This window comes from Geotrypetes seraphini, chromosome 13 (genome assembly GCF_902459505.1).
Source record: "Geotrypetes seraphini chromosome 13, aGeoSer1.1, whole genome shotgun sequence".
In the NCBI taxonomy this organism is placed as follows: domain Eukaryota; kingdom Metazoa; phylum Chordata; class Amphibia; order Gymnophiona; family Dermophiidae; genus Geotrypetes; species Geotrypetes seraphini.
Genome location: NC_047096.1, coordinates 31,424,449 through 31,451,523, shown reverse-complemented (window position 1 = coordinate 31,451,523; position 27,075 = coordinate 31,424,449). Strand labels below are relative to the sequence as shown.

At 39.7% G+C, this 27,075-nt stretch overlaps 1 protein-coding gene across 11 annotated transcripts in view; it reads left to right on the top strand.

Annotated features, from left to right (window-relative positions):
- NCAM1 (neural cell adhesion molecule 1) overlaps positions 1-27,075 on the top strand; it is a 462,617-nt gene that overhangs the window by 375,443 nt on the left and 60,099 nt on the right. For 9 of the 11 annotated variants that reach the window (XM_033917705.1, XM_033917707.1, XM_033917706.1 and 6 more), the window contains 2 exons: positions 23,712-23,836; positions 25,706-25,886. In XM_033917705.1, the coding sequence (XP_033773596.1) occupies positions 23,712-23,836; positions 25,706-25,886 (306 nt within the window). Of the gene's footprint in view, positions 1-5,839; positions 5,843-23,711; positions 23,837-25,705; positions 25,887-27,075 lie in introns of all 11 variants that reach the window. The other 2 variants (XM_033917704.1, XM_033917710.1) reach the window with 1 other exon arrangement.

The following is a 27,075-nucleotide window of genomic DNA, read 5'->3' as shown; positions in this document are numbered from 1 at the left end:
CGCAGCAATGCCCTGTAAGGTACCCCACTATTTAGGTGCCATGTCTGGGTGTTCAGTCCATCATTTTGCAGACCCCTCCGTTTTCACTTGGACAAAAAGTTGGCCGAAAATATGGTATAAAGATGGACTATTTAGCGACTTGGACGATCAGATCAGCAGGACGTATAGTTAGACGATTTACAAAACAAAAATATTTTGGACATATTTTTCGAAAATGTGGCCTAGGCTGTTTGTTACTTTGGATGACTTGCGACTTAGACGAAAATGGACTTAGACGTTCCTTTCGATTATGCCCCTCTAAGTGGTTTACATTCAGATATTCAAGCATTATTCTCTGTCTGTCCCGGTGGGCTCACACTCTATCTAATGTACCTGGAGCAATCGGGGATTGAGTGACTTGCCGAGGGTCATAGGAAGCAGCATGGGACTTGAAGCCACAACCTCAGGGTACTGTGGCTGTAGTTCTAATCATTGGGCCACACACTCCCCATTTGATGATCTAGTAAGCCTTCATGGATTTGGATTTAATTCTTTGTCAACCAGGAGGTTGCAAGTCAGCCACACTAGTAGGTGGCATCAGCTGGTTATGCTGACATAGACTTAACTTTCATAGAGTTAAGATAGATCACACTTTAGACAGCCTTTCTGTGTATGTCCCATTAGTACATCATTTCCTGCACAGATGCTGCCTCCCTACTTCTCTCAGCTTGCTTTTAATCTGTGTTTGTGTGGACTTGGATCCTGTTCTTTCCTCCAGCACTGTCTTACTGGACAGGTTTTTTTGTCTACTGTTTTGGGTTGGTTTTTTTAAATTTTTAGCCTATGAGTTAGAAACCCTCTGACCTTCTTCACTTTTCATCTTTGCATTCCTTTATCTGCTCCATATGTAAATAGCCCTCTCCTTCCTTCTGTTCTAGGATTGAGTTTGACCTCATTGCTACCCGCTTTCCCTTGGTGGACTCCACTCCAGGCTTCAAGAAGTGCTTTTGTGGGGTGAAGAGGTCTGTCACAGATGGCCATTTGGTATGCTACTACTGCCTCAGGGCTAACCATGATGTGCCCAACTGCACCCATTGTGTATGGATTTTCCTATGAGCTCACACGTTTGGAGCCTTTAAGATGCAGGCCTAGGGTTGCCAGATTTTCCAATTGGAAAATCCGGATCCCTAGACTCGCCCCCAGTTCGGCCCATAGCCACCCTGTAATACCCTAATCCCGCCCCAATCCTGCCCTAGCCCCGCCCCCCTCTGCCTGCTCTTGTCAGGCAGGGAGGAAGTCCGCGCATGCGCCGATTTCCTCCTCGACGCATTATGAGGAGGCTTTTCAAAACCCAGACAAAGTGCAGAGTTTTGAAAAGCTGTCCAGACCCCCCAGAAATCTCCTCAAAAGGAGGGCATGTCAGGGGAAATCCGGACGTCTGGTAGCCCTATGCAGGCCCTGAAACCCTCTAGTGCTGCCTATCTTCTGTGAGAAACAGAGAAAATGCTCAGATCGGCCAAGAAGTCATCAGTTCTAAAAATCTTAGAATAACATGTACAGTAAAACCTTGGTTTGCGAGCATAATTCGTTGCGAAAACATGCTTGTAATCCAAAGCACTTGTATATCAAAGCAAATTTCCCCATAAGAAATAATGGAAACTCAGACGATTCGTTCCACAACCCAAAAACTTTCATACAAAATACTACATGTACTCGTATTGCAAGACCTCGCTCGTTGAGAACAGTCACTACACTCTTGCAGCGTCAGAGAGAGAACCATTGGCTCAGTTGCGATGATGTCGTGCGTATATACTGTATGTGCTTGTATTGCAAGACCTCACTCATTTAGAACAGACATTACACTCCCGCTGTGTCAGAGAGAGAAGAACCAATCGACTCAGTTGTATACTGTATGCACTCGTATTGCAAGACTTTGCTTGTTTAGAATAGTCACAACACTCCTGCAGCGTCAGAGAGAGAAGAACCATCGGCTCAGTTGTGATGATGCGACGTGTGTATACTGTATTGTACTTGTATTGCAAGACACTGCTTGTATATCAAGTTAAAATTTAATAAAATGTTTTGCTTGTCTTGCAAAACACTTGCAAACCAAGTGACTTGCAATCCAAGGTTTTACTGTACTAGCAAGGTAAATGATGGCAGATACAGACCAGAATGGTCGATCTTGTCTGCTCAGAGAAGATCTGCGTAGGTTGCCTCCTCTATACTTTCTCTCTCTCTCTTTTTCCTTTTATTCATCTGAGTCAGTTATTTAGTTACATTGTTTTATTTTCCTGATATTAAATGATATTTCCGTGTCTCTCATTCATCTTTGCTACATTATCCCTCAGTTCAAGGTATTCTTTATAAGAGCATACTGACCCTCTCTACGTGCTATCAGGCTGTTCACTTTTGGAATTCTCTTCCTATAGAATTGAGAACCCTGAATTCTGATTTTTTTTTTAAAATATTTTGTAAATGTTTGAAAACCTATTTCTTTGAAAAATTTCTTCTACACCACTAATACCTGCTTCTGATATCTGCAAATTTTTGCTCTTGTTATCCACTTTGAATCATTATTGGGAATTGGTGGAATATATGAGTAAGTACCCTTGCATTATGTTTTACATTAAGTGGAAATGCTCTCTATACTTTTATGCCATCTTCGTCCCATATAGGGATTTTCTGTTTATTTCCATCACTTTTTTTGAATTCCTTCAACGTTTTCATTCCTACCATCTCCCGTGTAAGAGCATTTATAAATCCAAGCAGGCAAGATTCATGTTATGGTGCACCAAAGAAGTCTTAAACCTCTTATGTGTTCTCCCATCAAACTTTTCTGCATCTGGCTCAAGCACCTCCTTGGTAAAGGTGCACTGCTGTAACTGCAGATATGTCATTCAGTTTTGCATTACTCCATGATTGCCAAATTCATGAGAATGCTCGAGCAAGCCAAACCTCCAGATCAAAAGTTTTGGGTTTCTTGGGCCCACTGAGCACATATAAATAATTTGGACATAAACTGAGTATATATGTGGATATAAATGTGTTTTAGTGGAGTTTTTTTTACAGACCTATGATGATACAGAGCTCTAACACATTTTGATGCAAGTCAGGAAAGCTAGTGAATTGAGATCTGTTTTTTGCCACGATATTTTAATTTTTGATTTTGATATTATGTGTGTGCTTCCTTTATCTAGTGCAGTGTGTCTAGGTGATAACTTCATTAGTGGCACTTTTGGTGTTTAGAATTAATGGTTCCTTTTGATTCTAACAATTTCAGAAAAGTGGTATTAAAACGTACTAGCAGACCGCATCATACCCTTCAGGATAAGATGAAAGCTCTGGTTTCATCTTTCATCTGCCTTTGTCCTGTTCCATTGGAACAAATTTATGCAGATAGCTACATGGGCTTCTATTTACCGTACATGTTCACATCACAACCTGTCTTGGGAAGACGGTGCTTTTTATGAAGCAGTTATTCAGGAACTTTTAATTGAAGGGTAAATGCCTCCTCATTTGTTCTCTATATAAAAATTAAACTGGACATGTTAGACTCATTTCTCAGTTTTGGGATTCCCCACTAGTGTCTGCTTGTCAATGGAGATACTGAAGTTGCTTACTTGTACCAAGCAGGATAAATATATGTGCAAATGCACCCTTCATCCTGGGGAGTCAACTCCCTAAGCTCTAGTATCAAACTGAGATGAACAAGAGTGCAGTTTTTGCATGTGGATGTATGTGTACCTGAACATCTTCTTGAGATCTGAGAGAGCAGGATCCACATCAGCATTGTTGAATAATGTCACTTCCTAGGGCATCTGATTTATTCTGTTGTCTCCCGAGAACCCCATGTCATAGGTAAGTAATTTGGCTGTAAAGTCTTTGCATTTCCAAATCCAATAACTGAGGTTTAGAGGCCACCCAGAAGCAAATCCAGAAAACACAAGGAGATTTTTCGATTGCATTTCTTTTCTCTACTTTGAGGGTGTATAGAATTTTAACAGCTTTTGGATTTCAGCATACTCAGAGTTCTTTTTTGAGGTAACATTGTTGAGATTCCTCTTATCAGGAACTCAACTCCAGCAGGCAAATGTGTAGATTATTCACCTAAGTGTCTTTGAGGTAAGTGCTAGCATGCACTTACCACAGCTGCTTTGTGCTCAGGCATCCTCCAGCAAGTTCCAAATCTATGCATGCTAATTGATGCAAAAATAATTAAAAACAATTTTTTGTTGGAGGAAGCATGTTTGTGGGGGAGGGGGGGTCAGAGTGGGTGTCCCTTTGCTAATTAGCTAGTGAGGCTACATTACCATGGGCTAACTCAGTGATTCCCAACCCTGTCTTGGAGGAACACCAGGCCAATCGGGTTTTCAGGCTAGCCCTAATGAATATGCATGAGAGAGATTTGCATATAATGGAAGTGATAGGCATGCAAATTTGCTTCATGCATATTCATTAGGGCTAGCCTGAAAACCCAATTGGCCTGGTGTTCCTCCAGGACAGGGTTGGGAATCACTGGGCTAACTGGTGTTGATAAGTACATATGCGGTCATTATTTTTTTTTTTTTAAATGACCATGTGCTAATGGCAACATAAACATGGCCATGTTTTAGAAAAAATAAAAAATAGACTGGGGTAAAAATGGTCTTAGCATGCAGGAAGAACCTGTATAAGGGAATGCTAAAGGGCCCCTTTAATGTTTATGGAGAACTTTAATCTACAGCAGAATTAATGTTCACTGGGAAATGTAAACGGTGCTTTAATTATGGTGGTTGTCAAAGCTTTTCGGTCTTCTGATGAACACTCTCATAGGGGATTTCCCCTTACTTGCAGCTGGTCTTCATTCAATTCCAGACACATTACAAGCCTTTGATGTACATGATAATTCTGTTTGTTTTTGTTGCTACATTTCCAAGGTGGGCTTCTTAAATTATGAGTATAATTGTGCAAATGCCGTCATAACTGTAATGGAACACCTATCTGATAGTGAGATGTGGAAAAAAAAAATGGATTTCATGTTTATGACCATCCTTTGAAAAATGAAGCAGTAAAACCCAGCTTTAGTGTGTATCTTCATAGCTAGGGCAGAGCTTAAGCTTTCAGAACTATTGTGTAAGCAATATTTGTTGTCCAGTCAAGTGTCTGACTGGGTTTAATAAGTTTGATTCAACTGGATCTCCAGTGATCTTATCTCAAACATGAAGCACCTCTTGCTTCTAAGAGTATCCATTTTGCACCAGCGGTGACGGAGCAGTCAGCAACAATCAGCATGTCATCCCTTTGCTTTCCACCTTTCTTTTTTAACTGACGTACAGTTCTGTCAATTTTGTGTTTTCCTGACCCCTCTCCCCCCAGTCAACTGTGTTGTTCATTGATGTTAAGATGAAATATGTGTTTGGATGCCAAAAAAGAAGCAATCAGTAATAACAAATATGTTCTTGCATTCTCTTCCTTCAGCAGCCTCCTTGGGCATCCACATTCAGTGAAACAATTGGCCACTAAAATTGCAATTAATTCACGGCTTTGATTAACATTTGCTAGTGTTTCATAACCAAATGCTTTTTATGTAAGATTAATTTCTGTTTTGTTTTTTTTAATATATACATAGGTTTCCAGGTTCTCCCTCCCTCCTGAATATGTCTTGTATGCAAAAAATACAGAATTTTGTTTGCATTTTATTTAATCTGTAACTCTGGTCGTTGATTATCCTAACCATTGTTTACATCAGTTTTTTAATTTTTTTTGTATTTTTCATGTGACCTCCACTTTCCTTTCAACCAATCATGTGCGTGCGTATCATATGACTTTGTCATGTGGCTTGCATGGTGCTGATGATGTCGTCCACGCTGGTGAACAGAAGGTAAAATTCTTTGTTCTGATTGGTCAAATAGATTTGAGAGCAAACATCCCTGAATAAACCAGAAAGCCTTCCGAAAAGATTTCCTGGCATTTGCATTTGAAATTTCCCTTTTAATGAGTCACTGGATGACAGGTTGTGGTCTACAGTTGCAGGTCTTAGAGTGCTAATTCAGCTCCTGCTTATGTATGCATTAAAGTGAATGCCACACTCCTTCCTGAAACAGGCATATTATTGAGAAAACTGATGGGTCAGTCATTTGCTCCAATCTAAAAGCAGCTTCTGTTCTGGTGATGGGGATGTAAAAATGTTACACACAGGAGTAAATCTGCACATCATAGCTAAGAAAGCATTTCAGAGTACTGGGAAAAAAGTGCACTTGTTATTGCATTATATCAAATATTTTCTGTACTTAGGGGACAGGGACTAAGGTGTTTCCATTATGTCTTTATGGGTATTTTCTCACTGGAGAACCCATTATGTTCTAAGCATGGAGCACACACTTGATTTCCTAACACTGCACTTTATAATCATTGTAACATAGTAGATGACAGCAAATGAAAGCCAGTTGGGCCATAAAGTCTGTCCAATTACTTTATTTCCTGTATATACATTTATGGTTAAAAAATGAGGATTAGTAAAAGGCAAATGATTGACCCTTGTAAGCTGCACTCTAATGACAAAAAAGAGCAAACTTCTTGCAGTGACAAAATAATGAGGTGGTACCATGATACAATCTGGCAGTTTTTTTTGTCTGATATCTTTTAACTCTGGCATAAAATGTACAGATGGGATCCCTTGACCACTTCACTTCCCCATCTAGCCTGTGTGATCTAAAATGCTGTTAACATATGGTTCAATAATAACTACCTTTGTTAACATTTGCTAACATGAACAGGTGTTATTGCTAATTTTTTTGCCCCCATGAGAGATGCCATGAAGCATAATTTTTAATGGGCGAACTGGTACTTTAAGCAATCCTGTTTGATTTATGCTGTTAAGCCACAAAGGCAGCTGTTGACTTAATATACAGTATCTCCGAGTTTCAGTTATTTGTTTCACATCTTTAAAAAGGGAGGAGGTCTGCTCCCCTGCAAGAGCATATATAGAACTAATGCAATTCTGGCAACCTCATCATTTTAAGTCTGACCTTGTGTTTCTCATGAGAAGTTTTGGATAAAGACTAGGGATCATTAATACCCTATTGGTCCCTTAGAAAGAAAGCATAGTACTAGATAATTTGCTACAGAATATGGCCAGGTTTTTGGGTTGTTTTTTTTTTGGTGGGGGGGTTGTTTTTGCCTCCCTAATTTGTTTTGATGCAAGGAATTTGCTCATGATACCCTCTCAGAGAAATAAGGAGATTTCATATGCAGAGCAATGAAGGCAATGTGCAATTGGTTGGTGATGCCCCAGTTGCACGATGGGAATAATGCCCCTTACGGTAACTGAATGGAGAACATCTGGTTCAGATTTGACCCTAACACTAACACTCAGTAACCTTTAAACACTATCACATGCATGCAAGCAGTCCTTTCTTTCTTTTCCTCTCCTCTGGAAGCTGATTGGGCGACATCCTGAAGAAACCAACAATTGGCTGTCTTGCAATTTGCATGGACATCTGTCATGTTCATTATGTCTTGTCTCTTTGTCTTCATATCTGACACCTCTTCCTCCTCCTTTTTTCTTGATATGTTTTGCATTTGTTCAGCTGTAGGTTTACTAGATGCATGTTTAAATTGTGGCTAAGTGCCATGATTTGGTCCCATTTACATAGTAGATCAATGTATGACACAGTGTAGTGGATATAAATATTTATCGCCGCCACAAACACAGAATTTCTGCATGAAAAAAAAATTGTCCTTTATATTTATTTATTTTAAAATATTTATAACCCACCTATCCATAAATCTAATACAAAATCACATACAAAGTCACATACAAAATCACATACAAAGTAATAATAAATACAATTACAATACAACAAAACAAAAGCAGCATAAAGAACAAAAAATAAATAAATAGGTTGACATATATATCATATTAAAGCAGAACAGCCTCTGAAGACAGGTGTAAATCAATTGTAGAAACTGTGTCTCTTGGAAACCACATATTAAACTGGTTAATTTAGTCATTCCCCTTTGTTCTCTCAAGAGCAGTGTCCTTGCCTTTTTTTTTTTTTAGCAAACTGAAAACATGTCATTCTACCAGCTAAAGATACTGCATATCTTGACAAAGCAAAAGTCTTCCAAATCACCTTTTTAGTCAGACAAAGGGCAGGATTCACTAAAGTCCCGAAATCTATCCGATTCGTGTCCTATCCGTTTCCGAGTCATTGTAGGCGATCGATTCAGGCACGTCCATGCAAATTATCCAATCGTAAACACGTCGCTATTAGCGCTGAAAAATCAATCGACGCGCATGCATAATGTATCCTTGTTGGTTTTGAAGCTCATAACGCATGCACTAGCTCTTTAGGACTTCACTGCGTAGAAATGGGGCATGGTTTAATCGCGGACGTCATTAGCGGGCTCCGATTGCACCTACCACAAAGCATTGTTGTCGTAAAAAAGGCAATATAAGGAAGTCTTCTTACCAACCGTTATTTTTCTGAAGTACTGTTGCAAGCTGTACAAGCTGTGACCGTAGGCAGGGAAGTGCTCGCCGCCTTGTTTCTCTAGCTGTAGCCTCATCTTCCTAGGCATACTCGTGTTCCAAAAGAAGCAGATAATGTAGCCGACGAGCACCGTCCATTTCTCTCTGGAAAAGTACCCATTTCTCTCTGGAAAAGTACTGTTAAGTTGCTAGAAGGCACAACAGTTAACAGCTGTTGAATGCGCTGGGATCACACGTTTTATATACAGCCTACGAATCCCAGGAGGCTGTGCGGCTCTATCAGTCGTGAAGCACATAGCAACCACTAGCGACACCCTGACGTCACATGCACGCAACCATCCAGCTGGAAGGAAGGGGGGAGGGATAGCTGTCCCATAAAAGTTTTATGTGATTTTGGATTTTTTTTTGTTATTTGGCATTGATATTTGAAATATACAAAGCGCAAGGACAGCACGGGCTTAATCCGCAATTTTCTCGCCATGCACATTACAAATCCGAGATTCATTCCCGCGCTTGCTATGCGCATTCCAAAAAAATTAAAAAAATATATTTCTAACGCTTATATACATGAACATTTACATATATTTAAAAGTTTTGATATATTTTGGATTTTTGGAGGGGTAGATATATATTTTTAATGGGGTTCTTAACATGCACGCGTCAGTTACTAGGCAGAAATAGTCGGCGAGGATGTAAACGACTGGTCCTCAGCAGTCGTAACTTTTTGGACAGGAAAGGCCAATCGGTTTGGACGAAATGGTTTCATGAATCGACGCGTTAAGAAATTTACATGCCTTTTTACTCGTTTGCATGCGCAGATCGGATCGGGTGCGGATGGGGTCTGGAGGAAGGTTAGTGAATCGAGCTGGAGTTGGAAAGTGAGCGCAAACCAAGCGGTACACGATCGGTTTGCTTAGTGAATCTAGCCCAAAGTGGCTTTTACTGACTCTATAAAGAAACAGATTAAAAAAGATTGCTCTTAATAGAAATGCAGATAAAGCACTATCATGGAAATAAGGATACAACAGGCACAAAAACCAGGATGGAAAAAAAAAGGCCTATAGTACTGTACATATTCATAACAGTAGGGTGGAAAGCCTTGTTATACCCACTATATAAATGGGACCCTTAGTACTGTGTCTTAGTCATGTTGTCATGCTTGCTATCCCTGCAGTTGAGGGACGTGCATGTAAGATCATGCCAACACACTAACCTACCCTATAATTTCTTTTCCTAGCTACTAAGAATATTAGGAATGGTGACTGACGGACTAAACTTGCATTTTTAACATCTTCCTTCTTAGCGTGAAACATCACTAACACTTTATTATGATTACTATTTTTTTTTACAGTCGTTTATTTTAGATTGCAAGCCAAAAAGAAAGTTTGAATTCCCTCTGCCCCTACCAGGAATGGTGCACCTTTAATTTACCAATATTAACATGATTTATTAGCTAACAATCTACTTACTGTTAATGTAGGTTTGGAGCATTATTACCTTCAAATCTCAGTAAGATGATAGCATGTGCTTTCTAAACATTGTTCTCTTTCTCTTTAGATGTTGGGGTATTATTATTTTGACTTTCAAAGGCATGAAAATAAATAGAATTTTTGGATAACACTGGATATTCTGTTCTTAATTGCTTAACAAAATGAAAACTGAACCCAGCCCTTGGGCAGTGGTAAAGAATATTGGGATTTATTTTTCTAATGCCATGATGGTCTGCTCTGTACCCCAAAGCTTTTGATCATAACATGTGGCCATTTGTATGGATTTCAGTTATAGTAGTCCATTCCGGACTTACTCCTCTGATATTCAGCTGGCAGCGGTCAGTGTGTTTTTACATGCTGATCGCTACCAGCTAAATTATCTATTCATATTCAGTGCTGGGTTATGCAACCCAACCGATATTCAGCTTGGGCCACATGTATTGTTTTGGTTTTTTTTTACCAAGCCCCTCCTGAAGGACCCCTCACCCCCCAAATGTATAACTAGCCCCCCCGGCCTACCTTTGTCCCTGGTGGTCCAGTGGAGGGAGGTGAAGACAGGAGCGAAGCCCCCTTGCTGCTGCTCCAACCACCCTCCACTGGACCACCAGGGATAAACTTAGGCTCAAGGGAGCCTACCTACACATTGGTGGGTGGGGTCCTCCAGAGGGGTAAGGCATGGCTAGGAGGAGGGGGCATGGATTGGAGGCTCTGGGGGGATTTAGATGTAGAGAAACCAAACAAAATCTTTTGAGCTGTCCTAAATTCACCTGCTCATCTTATAGGCTCCAGCTGAATATCGTTGGAGCCCGCATAAGCCTGGGCTCATCCCCCAGCACCGCCCCATGATCCATCCACTTTTAGGGGGGGTCAGTCAAAACCAATATTCAGCAGCACTTCCCGAATTAGTGCCACTGAATATCAGCAGTTGGGCAGCCATGAGTGATTTAAGCAGGCCAGAGCCTCTCTGGCCCACTTACATTGCTCTGACTTTGAATATTTATGAAATAACACACTTTAAATGGAACATTTTTTTTTCTCAGAGGATAAGCAGGATAACAAGTCGTCACAGCATGGGTAACATGACCAACTGAGCCTGCACAGTAAACTACTCCAGCTTAGCAAAGTCTTTGAGCAACCTTACCACACATGCAAACCATTTCCTGACTGCTGCTGTCTCATGGGGCCTTCTTAGTCTTTGTGTCTCCATGAAGCCAGCTGGTCATATATCATGGGAGCTAAGAAGAAGATGTCTTTTTCCTTTAAAAATGTCTGCCTTGTCTGTTTATAAGTTTCCTTTTTTTCATGCTCACCCTACTATAGGCCTCAATGGGGAACCTTGGACTGCTATCCAGGGATTTTTCAAAATCAAGTTGTTTGATTTTACTTTGGCTATTTTTCTGGATGATGATTTCCAAAAGAAAGCTTCTTTAAGAAATGCACCCCGTGAAAAAGACTGTCTTCACCATGGATTAAGTTTACAGATGTTTATAGATGTCCTGAATGTCCTCCACTGGGTGGAGACTGGGGTGCATTGACATTGTGCCTCATCAAAAAAAATGGTGCCATGAATATTAAGGCACTGTGGTCACAGGTGTCCTCAAAGCATCACCGACATGAGGAGTGCTCATTCTCAATATCGGCGTAGGTACAGCAGCCTCCACTGACTGAGAACTGGCATTAAATATTCTTTAAGTGTCTCAGGAAGACATATCTACTTCTGTTGTATCCCTTATACCTTTGCCAATAGCTTCCTTCAAGGAGCAGTTCATGAGGAGATTCACTGAGTGGATAGAGTGCTTCTTTGCTCATCATGATGCTGTGGCTTCATTATTATCAATCTCCAGTACATTGGGGGATGAAGCTTTATCAAGACACTGGAAATCTTTGGAGTCTTAGTTCTCTCATTCAAGGTCTGATACTGATGTCAGTAGTCAAGACAGGTAGAAACCCAGACTAATGGAGTACTTTTCAGGGACAGGCTGTGCGAACTCCTGGGATTCTGATTATAAGTTAGAAGTAGTCATTAAAGAAAGAAATATGGTAAGTCTTTACCAAAGGAGCTCGTATTCATGGATTTTGTATGGAACATGGCTGTATCTTTGCCTCTGTTATGTTGTTCTTTGTCACAGACTGAATGTCTTATGCCTGCCAGTGGAGTTGAAAAATGTAGATAATGCCTTCTGCAATCCTCGTGATTGGGGAAAAGGAACCCACTGGTCAAGCCTCATACTGGAAAGAAAATTTTCGAGGTAAGAACCTAATCTTCCTAAGCTACAATACTCTTTTTCCAACATCACTTGACTATCTTTAACCTAACAACAAAATCTCCAAATGTTAAATTTGATTTGAAAAATAATACAATCAAAAGGAGCAAAAAAGTAGATATATCAGACCCTGTCCTTATTTGATAGACCAGGCATACAAAGTTCTACATGATTGTTCCTATTCAGACACCTATAGTTTTACATGAGGAGTAGTACCTCAAGGCTCTCTGTTTGAACCCACACTTTTTAATATCTTAATGTCCCGGCTGCTAGAACAAATTCAGTTTCTTGAAATGATGGGTTTTTTTCAATCTGGGAACTTCTAGATATACAAAAGATCATCTCTTTCAATAAGAAGCTTGATAAAGTTGCATATTGGTTATCTCAGAAAATGATGAAATTGAATCCAGGAAAAAAACCCCCAAATGATTACTATTTAATAGACGAAAATCAAATGCTTTAGCCTCACCTGTTCTTATGTCTGGATCTTTATTTACATGGATATCTTACTTGAAAATGCTGAGAATAGTGATGATGAACTTTTATTTACATTACATTAAGAACTTATTACCCACAAATACCAAAAAAGTTCAATGCGGGGTACAAATTTAAAAACTAGAATGTTCTCCAGGATGTACAAGTTCAGTGAAATAATATAAGATAAAAATATAGAGTAGTTTGAGATAAACCTTATGGATTTAAGAATAGAGTTCCATATCAAAGGTTCTTGATATATCATAGATGTTTGCATCATTCTACTAGATGTAACTCATTATACAGCATGAAAGCTTAGAGTTGATTCTGAGTGACATAACATTGAATAGCTAACAGTTGAAATAAACCAGCTAGAATCTCTGGCAGGACTCCCTGAAAAAAAAAAAATAAAAGACCAATACACATATCTTAAATTGGATCCTTGCCTCAATGGGCAACCAAAGGAGTTTCAAATACATAGAAGTAATCAGCTCATATTTACTTGCCTTAAAGACAACTCTTAACTGCTGCTTTCTGGACCAGGAGGATTTTAAATAATTACAAGAGGACCTTGGGAGACTGGGCATCAAAATGGCAGATGACTTTCAATGTGAGCAAGTGCAATGTGATGAATGTGGGAAAGAGGAACCCAAGCTTTAGCTATGTGATGGAGGGTTCCACATTAGGAGTCACGGCCTAGGAAAAGGCTCTAAAGGTATTATTGTTGAGTATATGATGAAACCCTCAGCTTAGTGTGCAGTGTTGACTAAGAAAGCAAATAGAATGTTAGAAATTATCAGGAAAGGAATGGAAAACAAAGATGAAAATAATGTCTATGTATCGCTCTATGGTGCGGCTGCACCTCGAATACTGTGTGCAATTCTGGTTACCACATCGCAAGAAAGATATAGAGGAATTAGAACATGGACTAGAGGGCATGCATTGAAGCTACTAAGTAGTAAATTTAAAACAAACTGGAGAAAATATTTCTTCACTCAACGTGTAATTAAACTCTGGAATTAAACTTTGGAACTCTGGTGACCTGGGTTAACCACTGTTGGAAACAGGATATTGGGCTTGATGGATCTTCAGTCTGATCCAGTATGGCAGCTCTTTTGTTCTTATGTACCTAATAATGATTTAGAACAGCCTGCATAAACAACATTAGCATAGTCAAATTGAGACAATAGAAGGGCTTGACCATAAGTCTAAATACATCTTGTTTGAAAATTTTTTGAACAGTTGGCAACTTTTTCAATATGGTAAAATAATTCTTCACCACTTTCCTGACCTGTAACTCTAATTGCAATTTGTTGTCAAAATCAGTTCCTAAAATTCAGACTGAAGATTGCAGTTGATATTTATTATCGCCCACTGTTAGAAAATTATTATCCCTCAATACCACAGTAGGACCAATCCACAAAAATGTCATTTTATCCTTATTTAATTTATTTTATGGGTTAACACCCACAAATCAACTAAATCTAAACAATGATGTATCATACTGTATATATCAAATAAATGTTTCATCAAGCTACATAATGTATCTGCTCAGTTAAATCTTTATTTTTTGGAAAGACATGAAGAATGCTAATTATTTCGACAGTGATGAGTAATTATTGAAATTCATCACTTGATTTCTGATGCCTTCATCTTTTTCAAAACAGCAGTAAAATTTATTTCAAGGACAAGGTAAAGTGATCATGTCCCTTCTTCACTGAAAGAAGAACACTGGCTTCCAGTCTCAAGTAGGATAACATTCAAGATAGGAATCCTTGTTTACAAAGCTAACAAGTCTGGTTCACCACTTTCCTTATCTAATTTCCCTATACCGTACTCATCATCTCATATTTTACATTCATTAGTTTAGTTTGGTTTAGTTTATTATCATTTTTAGTTTGCCTTTATCCAAGGCAGGTTACAAAATAAATAAATATATATATATACACACACACATAGTAAAACAATTAAAATACATGCAAAACAATTAACAAAGCTGTTTGCCTATCACACCCAGACATCTCACCAAATACTATACTTGATGGTACAGAGCACATAGCTTCCTATTCACTGTTTATTTATTTATTTACTTCAATTTCTATCCCCTTCTCCCAGGAGCTCAGAATGGGTTACAAAAGGACACTTATAGTAGATTACAAGACATTCACAGTAGCAAGAACATGTTCGGATATAGAAAGGTATTCACAGTAGTTACAGAAGAAATTACAAAAGTTTAAGAAAATATTTGTTGCAGAACAAGGAGTCGATAGGAAAGGAAGAATGGAGGAGTTTGTTGGTTGGAGCTGTTCAGTTGAAGAAAAAGGTCTTCACTGCTTTTTGGAAGGCCCTCAACGAGTCTTGTGATCTTATCTGAGTAGGCAGTTGGTTCTATAGTTGGGGGATAAAGTGGCTATATGAGGGTTTACGTGCCATTTCCAGTTGGGAAGATCTTCTGGGGAGGGAGGGGGGCATAGTCATCTCTCAGCTTCGTTATTACATCACACTAAGTGCCATATTTCATAATTTTTTAAACATTTGCTTAAACTCTTGCATGTTTTTCAACTGTTGTAAATACACAGGTAATTTGTTTCACTCCATAGACCTTACACAAAAGAACACACTTTTCATTGTATTCTCATAGTGGAGGCTTTTTGAAGATGCAACATTCATACTTGTCTGTGTAGATGATCTTTATTGTCTCATTGGAACATACAATGCCAATAACATAAATACCCGGGCGCCATATGATTAAAGCTCAATTAAACCATCAGCAGTAGTTTATATTTTACTTGAAACTCCATAGTCAGCCAGTACATCACAATATAATGTCTTATAACATGCTCAAATGTTCCAATCCCACACAATATCCGAATTATTGAATTTTGAGTCACCTGCAAGGCAAGCATACATGTTGCTGGGATCCCCCCAAAACAATATTACAATAATCCAACATGCAACACCACAATTTGCACAACGTTCTTGAAATCATACTTAGATAAGTATGAGCGAAAGTTATTTAATATTCACAATTTGAAATACGTTTTTTTTTAAATCAAACTCTGCACATATGAATGAAAATTAAGCTGAGAATCCAACAAAACCCCTAGATAAGTTACATTTTTAGTAATTCTTAGAGCTGTCAATACCATCTTTTTATCATATAGGTCTGTACTCCGTCTATAGTTCTATTTCCTGTGTAGTAGGCCCCTCTCATTGGAATAACTTGCCACAGTATTTAAGGATGGAACCAAGTATTTTGGAGGTTTTGTTGATATTGAGATTGGTTCCTGTGGGCAAAGTGATGGCTGTTGGGGACAGATTGCAGGAAACTGTGAAACCAAAGTGCTTTTGTTTTTAGTGCGTTCAGTTTTCGCCAGGTACTTGTGACTTGGATTGGCCTCTGCGAAGACGGGATACTAGGCTAGATGGAACATTGGTCTGACCCAGTGAGGTTATTCTTATGTTCTTATAATAAGAATAAAATTATTATTATTATTATAAGAAGTTTAGGAAGGGTCTTAAATCCTTCAGGGATGCCTTTGAGTTACGTTAAGAGCAGTGTAACAGAAGGAGTCTGATAAAACCAGTTGAAGACCTAGAACACGTGATTACTATCCTGACTTTTATCAGGCAGCAGTGCTCTAGACCAGTGGTTCCCAACTCTGTCCTGGAAGACCACCAGGCCAGTCGAGTTTTCAGGATAGCCCTAATGAATATGCATGGGGCAGATTTGCATGCCTGGCATCTCCATTATATGCAGATTTCTCTCATGCATATTCATTAGGGCTATCCTGAAAATCTGACTGGCCTGTTGGTCCTCCAGGAGAGGATTGGGAACCACTGCTCTAGACATCTTTTTCTGTCCCCACAAAAACTAATGGAATACTTTCCACATCTGTCTGAGACAAGTTTGAATACCAGTACTGTTAGGGTATACTGTAGGAAAAGGAAATGGGATTTGCTATATCACTTTTCTGTGGTTAAAATCAAAGCAGTTTACATGTTACAGGTATATATTTTGTACCAATCTCTCATCCTGCCAACATTTTTTCCTAAGCCTAATTTCCACGAAAGTTAAAATGCATTGCACACTCTCAATTGCAGTAAAGCCTTTGGTCTCCTATTCAGAGCAGACTAAAGTCCTTAGAAATTACAGACAATATTTTGTTTCTTTTGATCCTAATGGATGGAAGCTGATATCAACAAACACACTCTAATTGTCTAGCAGATCACATTTCCTTCACTTACTCACAGGCACGCTTGACTCCTGAGGGACATGTCACAGCTTCTGTCAGAGCTATGAAAACATCGGTACCCCACTCCAGATCAGCCTCCATGAAGGAAATTTTCAGGCCACGATATAAACATCTGTTCATACTTTTATCTCTCATTACTGTGTTGAAAAGGACTTACATTGCAACAGTAGGCCCTCCAGAGTCTTTTGAGGAATTAGAATCCAACTCTATTCCCCATAGGCCCATTTCTTGTCTAGCTGCCACTAAAAATGTTTTGGTGCCCCAAAAGATTGTGAGCCCACCGGGACAGACAGGGGAAAATGCTTGAGTACCTGAATGAACTCATGTAAACCGTTCTGAGCTCTCCTGAGAGAATGGTATAGAAAATTGAATAAATAAATAAATTGTTTTCCCCTTTTTTCTGTTGTAGGCAAAATGGGGGCAGAACATGCAGGCTGTAGCTTGGGAGTCCCATGCTATGAAGACTTGCTGTTCTTGTCAGAGAAAAACAAGCTACCTGTAAGAGGTTTTCTCTTTAGACAGTAAGATGCAAGTCCTCACGTGGTTGACCCCTGATGAAGAGTTGAATTGTACTCTGTTAATGAGCTGAGGAGGTCGCATGATAACAGCAGGTAGAAAATAATGTGCATGCATGGTGAGGTAGCTCAAAACCTTTAGGTGTTACAAAGCCAGAGTAGCTTTCCAAGCAGGCTGCCTCGGGGAAGCCATCCATGCTGTGGGGACTTCTTTCCTGCTGTCCACAAGGAACCTCTGCTACAGGTAAGTAATTTGATTTTCTCCTTTAAATAAATTGTAATAAATGCGAGTATATACAAATAATATATATATTTAAAAAGTTAGCTTTTGTATCTTCTTTGATTATGCTCCGAGTTTCAGCTTAGCAGTATATTTTATTATGATGCTCAACGTAAGGCCCCTTTTACAAAGCCACAGTAGCGATTCTGCCAGGGCAAATGACCAAATGCCATAGGAACTGAATGGGCTTCGGTGCATTTGCCACGGAAGAATCACTACCACAACTTTGTAAAAGTAGCCCTTAATGCTGTAGAACAAACCATCCTGAACACAAAATGACATTGTATTCTTATGGCTCCTTTAAGGAGCTTGCAGTAAGCACTGCTAATATTTTGTGCTGGTCCATTGTTAAAAATTGTGATATGAGTCTTTAGGATTGTGTCACCCAAATCCAGGACTTAGAAAAAATTTCATGCAGATATTTCTCAACTTGGGTGATTGAAAATAATCGCACTCCTCATTAAATGGTAAAAAGTTACGACCTGCATGGAATAAAATACCTATGTGTGGGCTATTAGGTCATGTTCCCACTCTGAATCTCGTGATATGTTATCAGCTTTACTGTAATATGGAAGAGCCTCATTATCCTTATAAGATGTCAGTAGAAACATAGAAAAAAGCAGCAGAAAAGGGCTATAGCCCACCAAGTCTGCCCATTCCAAGTATCCCCTCCCCTGAATTTACTCCCTTAAAGATCCCACGTGAGTATCCCATTTTCTCTTAAAATCCGTCACGCTGCTGGCCTTTATCACCTGGAGTGGGAGTCTGTTCCAATGATCCACTACTCTTTCGGTGAAGAAGTACTTCCTGGAGTCGCCATGAAACTTCCCTGCCCTGATCTTCAGCGGATGCCCTCTGGTGGTCGAGGGTCCCATGAGCCAGAAGATATCATCTTCTGACTCGATGCGTCCCGTGATGTACTTATATGTTTCAATCATATCTCCCCGTTCTCTTCTTTCCTCAAGTGAGTACAGCCGCAATTTTTTAAATCTTTCTTCATACGTGAGATCCTTGAGCCCCAAGACCATCCTGGTGGCCTGGGTAAAGGGAGCACATTAAGAATGATCCAACCATGAGGTCCATTTGAATTAAGGACAGGAGACTAACAGCTCTTGTTCATACTTTGGTCACCATAATCTGGGATCTGTAGAGGGACTAAACATATTTATACTGTAAATGATCTAGAAATGGGAATGATGAGTGATGTGATTAAATTTGCTGTGTATGGCACAGTGGCTAGAGCTACAGCCTCAGCACCCTGAGGTTATAGGTTCAAATCCCATGCTGCTCCTTGTGACCCCGGGCAGGTCACTTAATCCCCCCATTGCCCCAGGTACATTAGGAAGAGTGTGAGCCTGCCAGGACAGATAGGGAAAAATGCTTGAGTACCTGAATGTAAAACCACTTAGGCTATAAGTGGTTTATAAATAAATAAGTACAAGTAAGTATTTAAAATTGTTAAAACGTATGCAGACACTGAAAAATTGCAGGAAGACCTTAGGAAATTGGAAGACTGGGCATCTAAATGGCAGATGAAATTTAATGTGGACAAATGTAAAGTGATGCATATTGGGAAAAATAATCCAAATTATCATTACCTGATGTTAGCTTCTGTCTTAGGGGTCAGTACTCAAGAAAAAGATCTAGGTGTTATTGTGGACAATAAGCTGAAATCTTCCACCCTGGCAAACAATGTCAGGAGTTATTAAGAAGGGGATAGAATATATGACAAAGTATACTATAATGTCTCCATATCGCTCTATGGTGCAATCTCACCTTGAGTATTGCATTCAGCTTTGGTTGCTATATCTCAAATAAGATATAACGAAATTAGAAAAGGTTCAAAGAGGAGTGACCAAAATGATTATTCTCATATGAGAAAGGCTTAAGAAGTTAGGGCTTTTGAGCATGGAAAAAGAGACGGCTGAAATCTACAAAATCCTGAATGGTGGTGTGAATTAATCCTGAATGGTGGTGTGAATTATATAGGCATACTTTGGCTTATATGAATGATAAATGGTTGTTTGTAATATTATTAGCTAGTGCTGCTATAAACAGAAGGGTCAATGTTAAAAGCAATTTAACTGGTGACAAATGACTCCTGGCTGGTTGAATCACCTGTTCAGAGCTAACTGCTCATTTTCAGCAGTACTTAACCGGTTACCGCCACTGAAAATAACCGGTTAGCACTGAAATGAAAACTGGCTGTTCTGGGGGTGGAGTTGGCACTTGGCTGCTTAAGAGCCAATACACTTCTCCCTCCTTATTCGCAGGGGATACGGGCAGAGCCGGACCGCGAATGGCGAAAAACCGCGAATATCCGGCTCTGGCCCACCCCGCCTCCTTTCCGCCTTCCCCTGGCATCCCGGCCTTACCTGGTGGTCTAGCTGGTTTTCGGGGCAGGAGCGATCTTCCTACGCTCCTGCCCCATGCAGATAACCATTAGGAAATGGCTGTGGGGAGTTGAACACATGTTGATAATGTGTGGAATGAAAGTATGAGTGTGTGGAGGAGGGGGGAAGTGAAGTTCTGGGTTGAGGTGAAACTAAACTCAGACTTTGATAAGAGAGATTGTATACATGTATGTTTTAGATGTAAGGGCGTGCAGGCCAAAAATTCTCATTTTTTATACTTCCTAGGTTGTTTATGGGATCTTTGTTTTGGGTTTTTATTTTTTGGGGCAGTATTATTTGCAGTGCACTCTATAACATAACATAACTTTATTCTTCTATACCGCTATAATCAAACAATTTCTAGGCAGTTTACACAAAAGAAGGCTGGACAATCAGCTAAATACAATACAAATAATTAAAATACAACAAGTTTCTTAAATATGTTCAATGTAAAATTTTGTTAACAGTGATATCCACATTTAGGAAGTGAATTTATCAAACAAAGCTGACTTAATTACTTTTTGAAATGCACCATAAGACAGCATAACTCCACCAATACAATTACCCCACCAGGACTGTCTTGTATCTGCAGCCAGTAATTTTTGGATAAGCTCAGTAGTGCATCTATTGATAAATAGTGTGTATCCAATATTGCACATTATTAACAACACAAGAAAAAAACCTAAATTTCATTTCAGATTAGAAATGAGAGGGGAAAGATTAAGTGGGGGGAGGGGTTGGGAGAAAGTGACATAATCCCTATCAGCTGAACTTGGGGCCTTGTAGGTCAGTGTTAAAAGGCAGTGGTGCTGACCACATAACTACATTACTTTGCAGGTCAGGAAGGGCCAAATTCTATATATGTCGCTTAAAAAATGTCACTGAAAAGGGTAGCGCTAAATGCATTCTGTAAATGTTAGGCACACTGTATAGAATCACGCTTAGTACTGCCTAAGCGGCATTAGGCGTTGCTAGGTATATTAACTTTTTAGCGCATGCCTACTTTTAGGTTGGCCTAACATTCGATTAACTTCAATTAACATTAGTTATGAGATGCTAATTGCCAGTTATCTGTACCAATTTGGCCTATTAATTAAGAGCTGTTTTTACTAAATGTCACTATAGGTTTTTAGCACGGGTCGGCAAGGTATATTCTCCACCGCTCAAAGGAATTCTATTAGCATCAGAGCACTTGCCCATGCTAAAAACCTCTAGCGCTGTTTAGTAAAACCCAGTGTAAGTTAGGCACATGCATCAACTAGGCGCACCGATGTAGGCATCTAGCTTTAGGCAGACTTTATAGAATTTGGGGGGAAATGCTTATCTTTAGGTCATGATGTTATATGAACAAATTATGGACCACTGGTCTGACCCAGCAGCGGCAATTCTTATGTCATATGAGCAAAGTTGATTGTTTCTACTGTAACTGTTGTTACTGGATACTGGGGTCCACCTTAGGGAGTCAGCACCCAAGGAAAAAAAATCTAGATGCCATCATAGACAATACAATGAAACCATCTGCCCAATGTGTGGCAGTGGCCAAAAAAATTAACAGGATGCTAGGAATTATTAGGAAAGAGATGGTAAATAAGACCAAGAATATTATAACGCCTCTGTATTGCTCCATGTTGTGACCTCACCTTGACTATTGCGCTCAATTCTGGTTGCCTTATGTCAAAAAAGATGTAGCAGAATTAGAAAAAGTTCAAAGAAGAGCAACCCAAAAAATTAAAGGAGATGGAGCTCTTGTCCTGTGAGGAAAGGCTAAAGAGGTTAGGGCTCTTCATTTTGGAAAAGAGACAGCTGAGAGGAGATATGATTGAGGTTTACAAAATCCTTCCATCATCTGGTCTAGCAATCCTCTCACCCTTCTCTCTACCTCTGAATCCAACATTGCTCCCTCCCCTCTATCTCTAGATCCAACATTGCTTCCCTCCCATTATCAAGCATTAATGTTTCTCTACCCCTACACCTAGGCTGCCTACAGAGTGCCCCTCTGACTCAACTTCCTGTTTCTGCATGGGCAAGAAAGATCAGAGGAAGCACTGCAGAGCAGGCTGCAGGCCGCCTAAGTGTATCACTGCACTGCCACTGTTCTAAGAAGCCAAGATTGAAGGTACATGGTGGCAGGAAGGGAGGGAGGAATTAGGATGTCAAACTACAGCTGGCAGTGGGAGGGAAAAGGAGGAACAGATGCAAGATCATTCTACTAACTGGTGGTGTGGTGGGGAATTAATTTTATTTGCTGCTAGAGGGAATAACTCATAGGCGAGATGACAATGTTATTTTAAGGCATTTTGGAGTCAAAGTTTCGCAACTTATGTACTGTAAACAGTGCTGCACATTCCTTATCAAAGAGCCTTCATTGCTGCCAATTTTTTTGTTGAGCGGAGAGGTAAGAGAGGGGGTGGTAAGTAGGAGGGTCTCTGGCCACCTCTGCTTCACTGGCTAAGACATGATTGGTATTAGGGATGCTGCTGGTTCTGTTTTCAGGACTGGCTTGGCCAGACTTCATTGTACCCCATTTCCCACCTAGACTTGTGGAACCTGTGCTTTGTAGGTAAATCAGAGCTACAAATCCATGTGTTCAGTGACATCTGTAGTTTGATGTCATAAAATTTATTAAATCAGGACTACTGATGATCACTGAATATATCATCTTTTAAATGATTGGAGACGTTGAATAAATTAGAGTCAAGATCATTTTTCCAAACCACGAATCTCTTTCGTTTGGCAATCCTTCACAGTTGTATTAATGTAATGTAATGTAATGTAATTTATTTCTTATATACCGCTACATCCGTTAGGTTCTAAGCGGTTTACAGAAAATATACATTAAGATTAGAAATAAGAAAGGTACTTGAAAAATTCCCTTACTGTCCCGAAGGCTCACAATCTAACTAAAGTACCTGGAGGGTAATAGAGAAGTGAAAAGTAGAGTTAGAGGAAAAATAAAAATAAAATAAACATTTTAACAAGACAGCATTGATCTAAATACTTTGGAAGGTAGAAGAGAGGAGAGAAAGGAATAGAAGCATGAGTTTTACTACAGCTTAAATATGGAGCGAGGCTAGCTACCCAAATATCCCATCATAGTGTCTTGCTGCAAGTCTGGAAACATTTGGCAGACATGCGGAAGCAACACAATTTATGTTTATTGCAATTTTTCTGTACTACCTTTCTCAGACACTTTTTTTGTGGCAACAGCTTCAAATGTAAATGTTTGTCACATCTGTAAATTAAAACAGTTGGAGAATAGTGGCATCCAGGATGGTGCCACCCTCTACTTAAGCTATCTGTTCTGTGCACAAGAATACTTGACTGGACCATGACATGCTGAAACAGTAAGAGCACAACCCAGGGCTTGAGAAAGAAGCGGGAATTTTAAAAATGTTTAATCTGTTGCTGTGGGTCTTCTAGTGAGCTGTCAGTTCTGACTATCTTTAATTCTTTTATTGATTTTTACTGCGATATTTCAAAATACAGATTTTGATAATCAGAGAATACTGTCACAATAAGAATATATATATATTGTTGTTAAAAAGTAGATAATTCACAGAATTTCCATTCAATAATCATTACAGGAGAACCCAGTACCCCAAAGCTAGAAGGGAAGGTGGGAGAAGATGGAAATTCAATCAAGGTTAAGCTGATCAAGCAGGATGATGGTGGATCCCCAATCAAACAGTATTTGGTGACTTACAAAGCCGTAAGTGTCACTGGGGAAATTCCTCTGACTCTTACTCTTCTTTGCAGGGATCAGTTTTCAAAGGCTCTCCTTTTTTTATTTTTTTTTTTTTTGCACCTTCTTTATTGAGTCCACAACTCTGAAAGGCAAAATAAGTAAGTAATCAGCTGGAAAGTGCACACTTATAGATTGACATTATGCATTTGGATGGGTGGACAGACAAACAGTCAGATAGATGGAACCTCTCCAGTAGGTGTTATTGTTTAGACAAACACACACCTAAAAAAGGAAGGTCCAGTATTCTCAGGGAGTCATACATTTGCCAGCCAGTTTGGGGGTAATTGTATCACAGGTTGCCTATGTATGAAGGCAACTTAGCAGTAGCACCTGTTTCAAGCCTATTTTATAAAGACACATGGAGGGGCATTTTTTATGTATCCCACAAGACGTCCAAATATTGGGGCAGAAAAACATCCATTTTCAAAACCACTAGACGTCCAATTATTATTATTATTTTTTTTAATTACCAATTTAGACGTCTTGATCTTTAGAATGTCTAACTTTAGAGGGCACTGCTGTGAACTTCACAAAGGGTGACAGATGTATATCTTACCATAACCCCCTTATAATTTATGGTGAGCCCCCCAAACTCCCTCAAAACCTACAATACCCACCTGTGTACCACCCTAATAGCCCTTATGACTCCAGGTGGCACTAGACCACCCACCAGTTACCTCTACAAACCTGATGCTCTACTAGGCTTCCCCATACCAGATGTACTTTTTTGTTCTCATTTTTGTGTAGTGGAAGGGGATCAATGAGCACTGGGAGAGTTTGGGGGTGTCTTACCTTGATGTATGCAGTGATCATCTGGTCAGTTTGGGGACCTTTGTGGCACTTAGACGCTTCTAAAACAAGTCTAGCTCCGAACTTCTAAGTTCCGTCCAGGATATCTTCCAAAACTTTTGATTATCGCTGCAATACATCCAAGTCTAATCTGCCCTTATGCACGCCCAAAGCCCGCCCATAACACGCCTCCATCACACCCATCTGGAGCTGTGGATACATAGAGGTTGGGACAACCCCGATAGACGTCCAGAAAAGTGGTTTTGATTATTGCCACATCCAAGTGCCGATTTAGGACACTTTTTGGACATTTATATTTTTTGATTATGAGTTCCACTGGCACCCTGTGTCTTTATACAATACCAAGTGTAAACCAGCAGAAATTGTGACTAGATTGAAGCTACAAACATTTACACTTGCCAAGGAGCAGATGTAAATGTTAACATGTGAAGTATGCATTTACACAGGTGTTTATTAAATATTTATTTATTTAATTATTAATTTAGCCTGTCCTCCCAAAAGGAGCCCAGAACGGGTTACAAGAGTACATTCATAGTATAAGTAGGACAAATTTTATTGAGAAATATAGACTTGGTGGACATAAGGTGGTTTGGATTATTCACGTGGGAGGGCTCACATGGGCGCACACATGCTGGTTTGGCAGGCTGCAGGCCACGTGAGGGCAATCTGCTCTCAGGTTCGGGAGAACGCTGCGGGTGTTTGACTGATGGATGTCTGCTTTGCCGGGCATTAGAATTGACCACCAATTTCTACACCCTCAGGAAGCATGAAATGTGAAACGCTGGCCATCATTGGTGCGCTGATCCTCTGTACAAGATTTCAGGATTTAAATGTTAATTTATAATAGGAAGATTAGAAATCTCAGCTAGTCATAGTTTTACACACATTGCATATGTGGCTTCTAATCTAGCTGCTATAAAAACAGCAGGACTATATGTATAGTACAACATCAGTGGCAAAAATAGCTTATTCCACAGGCCTTTGGGTTTCCTCATGCTGTATTTTTTTGTCTCTTTGCCTCAGAAACATGCATCAGACTGGAAACCTGAGATCCGCGTCCCTTCTGGCAGTGATCACGTGATGCTCAGGTCTCTGGAGTGGAATGCTGAATACGAGGTGAACGTTGAAGCTGAGAACCAGCAAGGGAGGTCAAAACCAGCACGTTATTTCTTCTGGACATCTGCTCAGCCTACGGCCATTCCAGGTACCAAGTGCCCTCCCCACCCCAACCTGCTGCTCCTTCCTTTGCTTTAACTCTGCTACAAACGCTGCATCTCCTTTAATACACCTGAGAATCCTACCCTTGACAGCTCGCTTGCTTGAAGCCATTCTGTCATGAGCGGCTGCCCATCCAAAGCTCAGTTTGTTATTGCAGTGTGTTATAAAAAAGCAAAAGGTATGTAGTGGGAGGGTAACACATTATTGACTGGCTGGCCTCTCCTATCATTATAGCTGCATGGTTTGTAGGGTTATAGCAACCCCTCACTCTGATATTTTCCATCCAGTAGCATGTGTTGCTGATGGCTGTACAGAACGACAAATGCTCTGTGAAGGGCCATGCATGATGTAAATCAATGTATAATTCTTGGGTGTAGATTTACTCAGGAGATTTATATCGATTTATGCCATCAGTATAAAGAACACTACTTAAGACATTCCCATGGGTAATTCTGTAAGGAGTTGCCTAGTTTTAAGTATCAAAAACACACATAAATGGCCTCATAGAATACAGATTAGTGGAAATTTGGTGCCAAGCTGTGAAGGAATGCACATTTATGCATGTAAATTATAGCATATAATACTTTATGTGTGTTCATGCATACATCTAGGCACAGACATTTGCAGCAGCTATAGGACTAGTGTAAATGGTCATGCCTAGATGTACACGCTCTCTGCCACTTGCACTAGTGTTCTGTAAAGTGGGCATCTACTTTTCTTTCTAGAATAGGCTTAAAATAGGCAGCATAACCAGCGCCCTGTTTTAGAATTTTCCTCTTAAGCCTTTTTTCTGCATAAGGTTAAAGGGTTGATATCTCCCCAATTGAAACTCTAGCCTCTGTAAACTGAATAAATTTGTGTAGTTAAAATCGCAGACTACAAAAATTGAAATAAGTAAAACTGACTAAATTGAACCTGTTTGCAGGGTGGACTTTTGAAATTAGCTGCCTAGCACAATATTGAATGCTAACTGGCTAAATTTAGCAAGGCAACGCCAGCTGCACAAATAGTGGATCATATCTACCCATTCAGATTTTTAGTGGATATATTTAGTTGGGTATTTAGCCACATATCTAATCTAATCTAATCTAAATCTTGGGTTTATATACCGCATCATCTCCGCAGATGGAGCTCGACACGGTTTACATGGTTAAATGCTGAATATCTTTATAAAA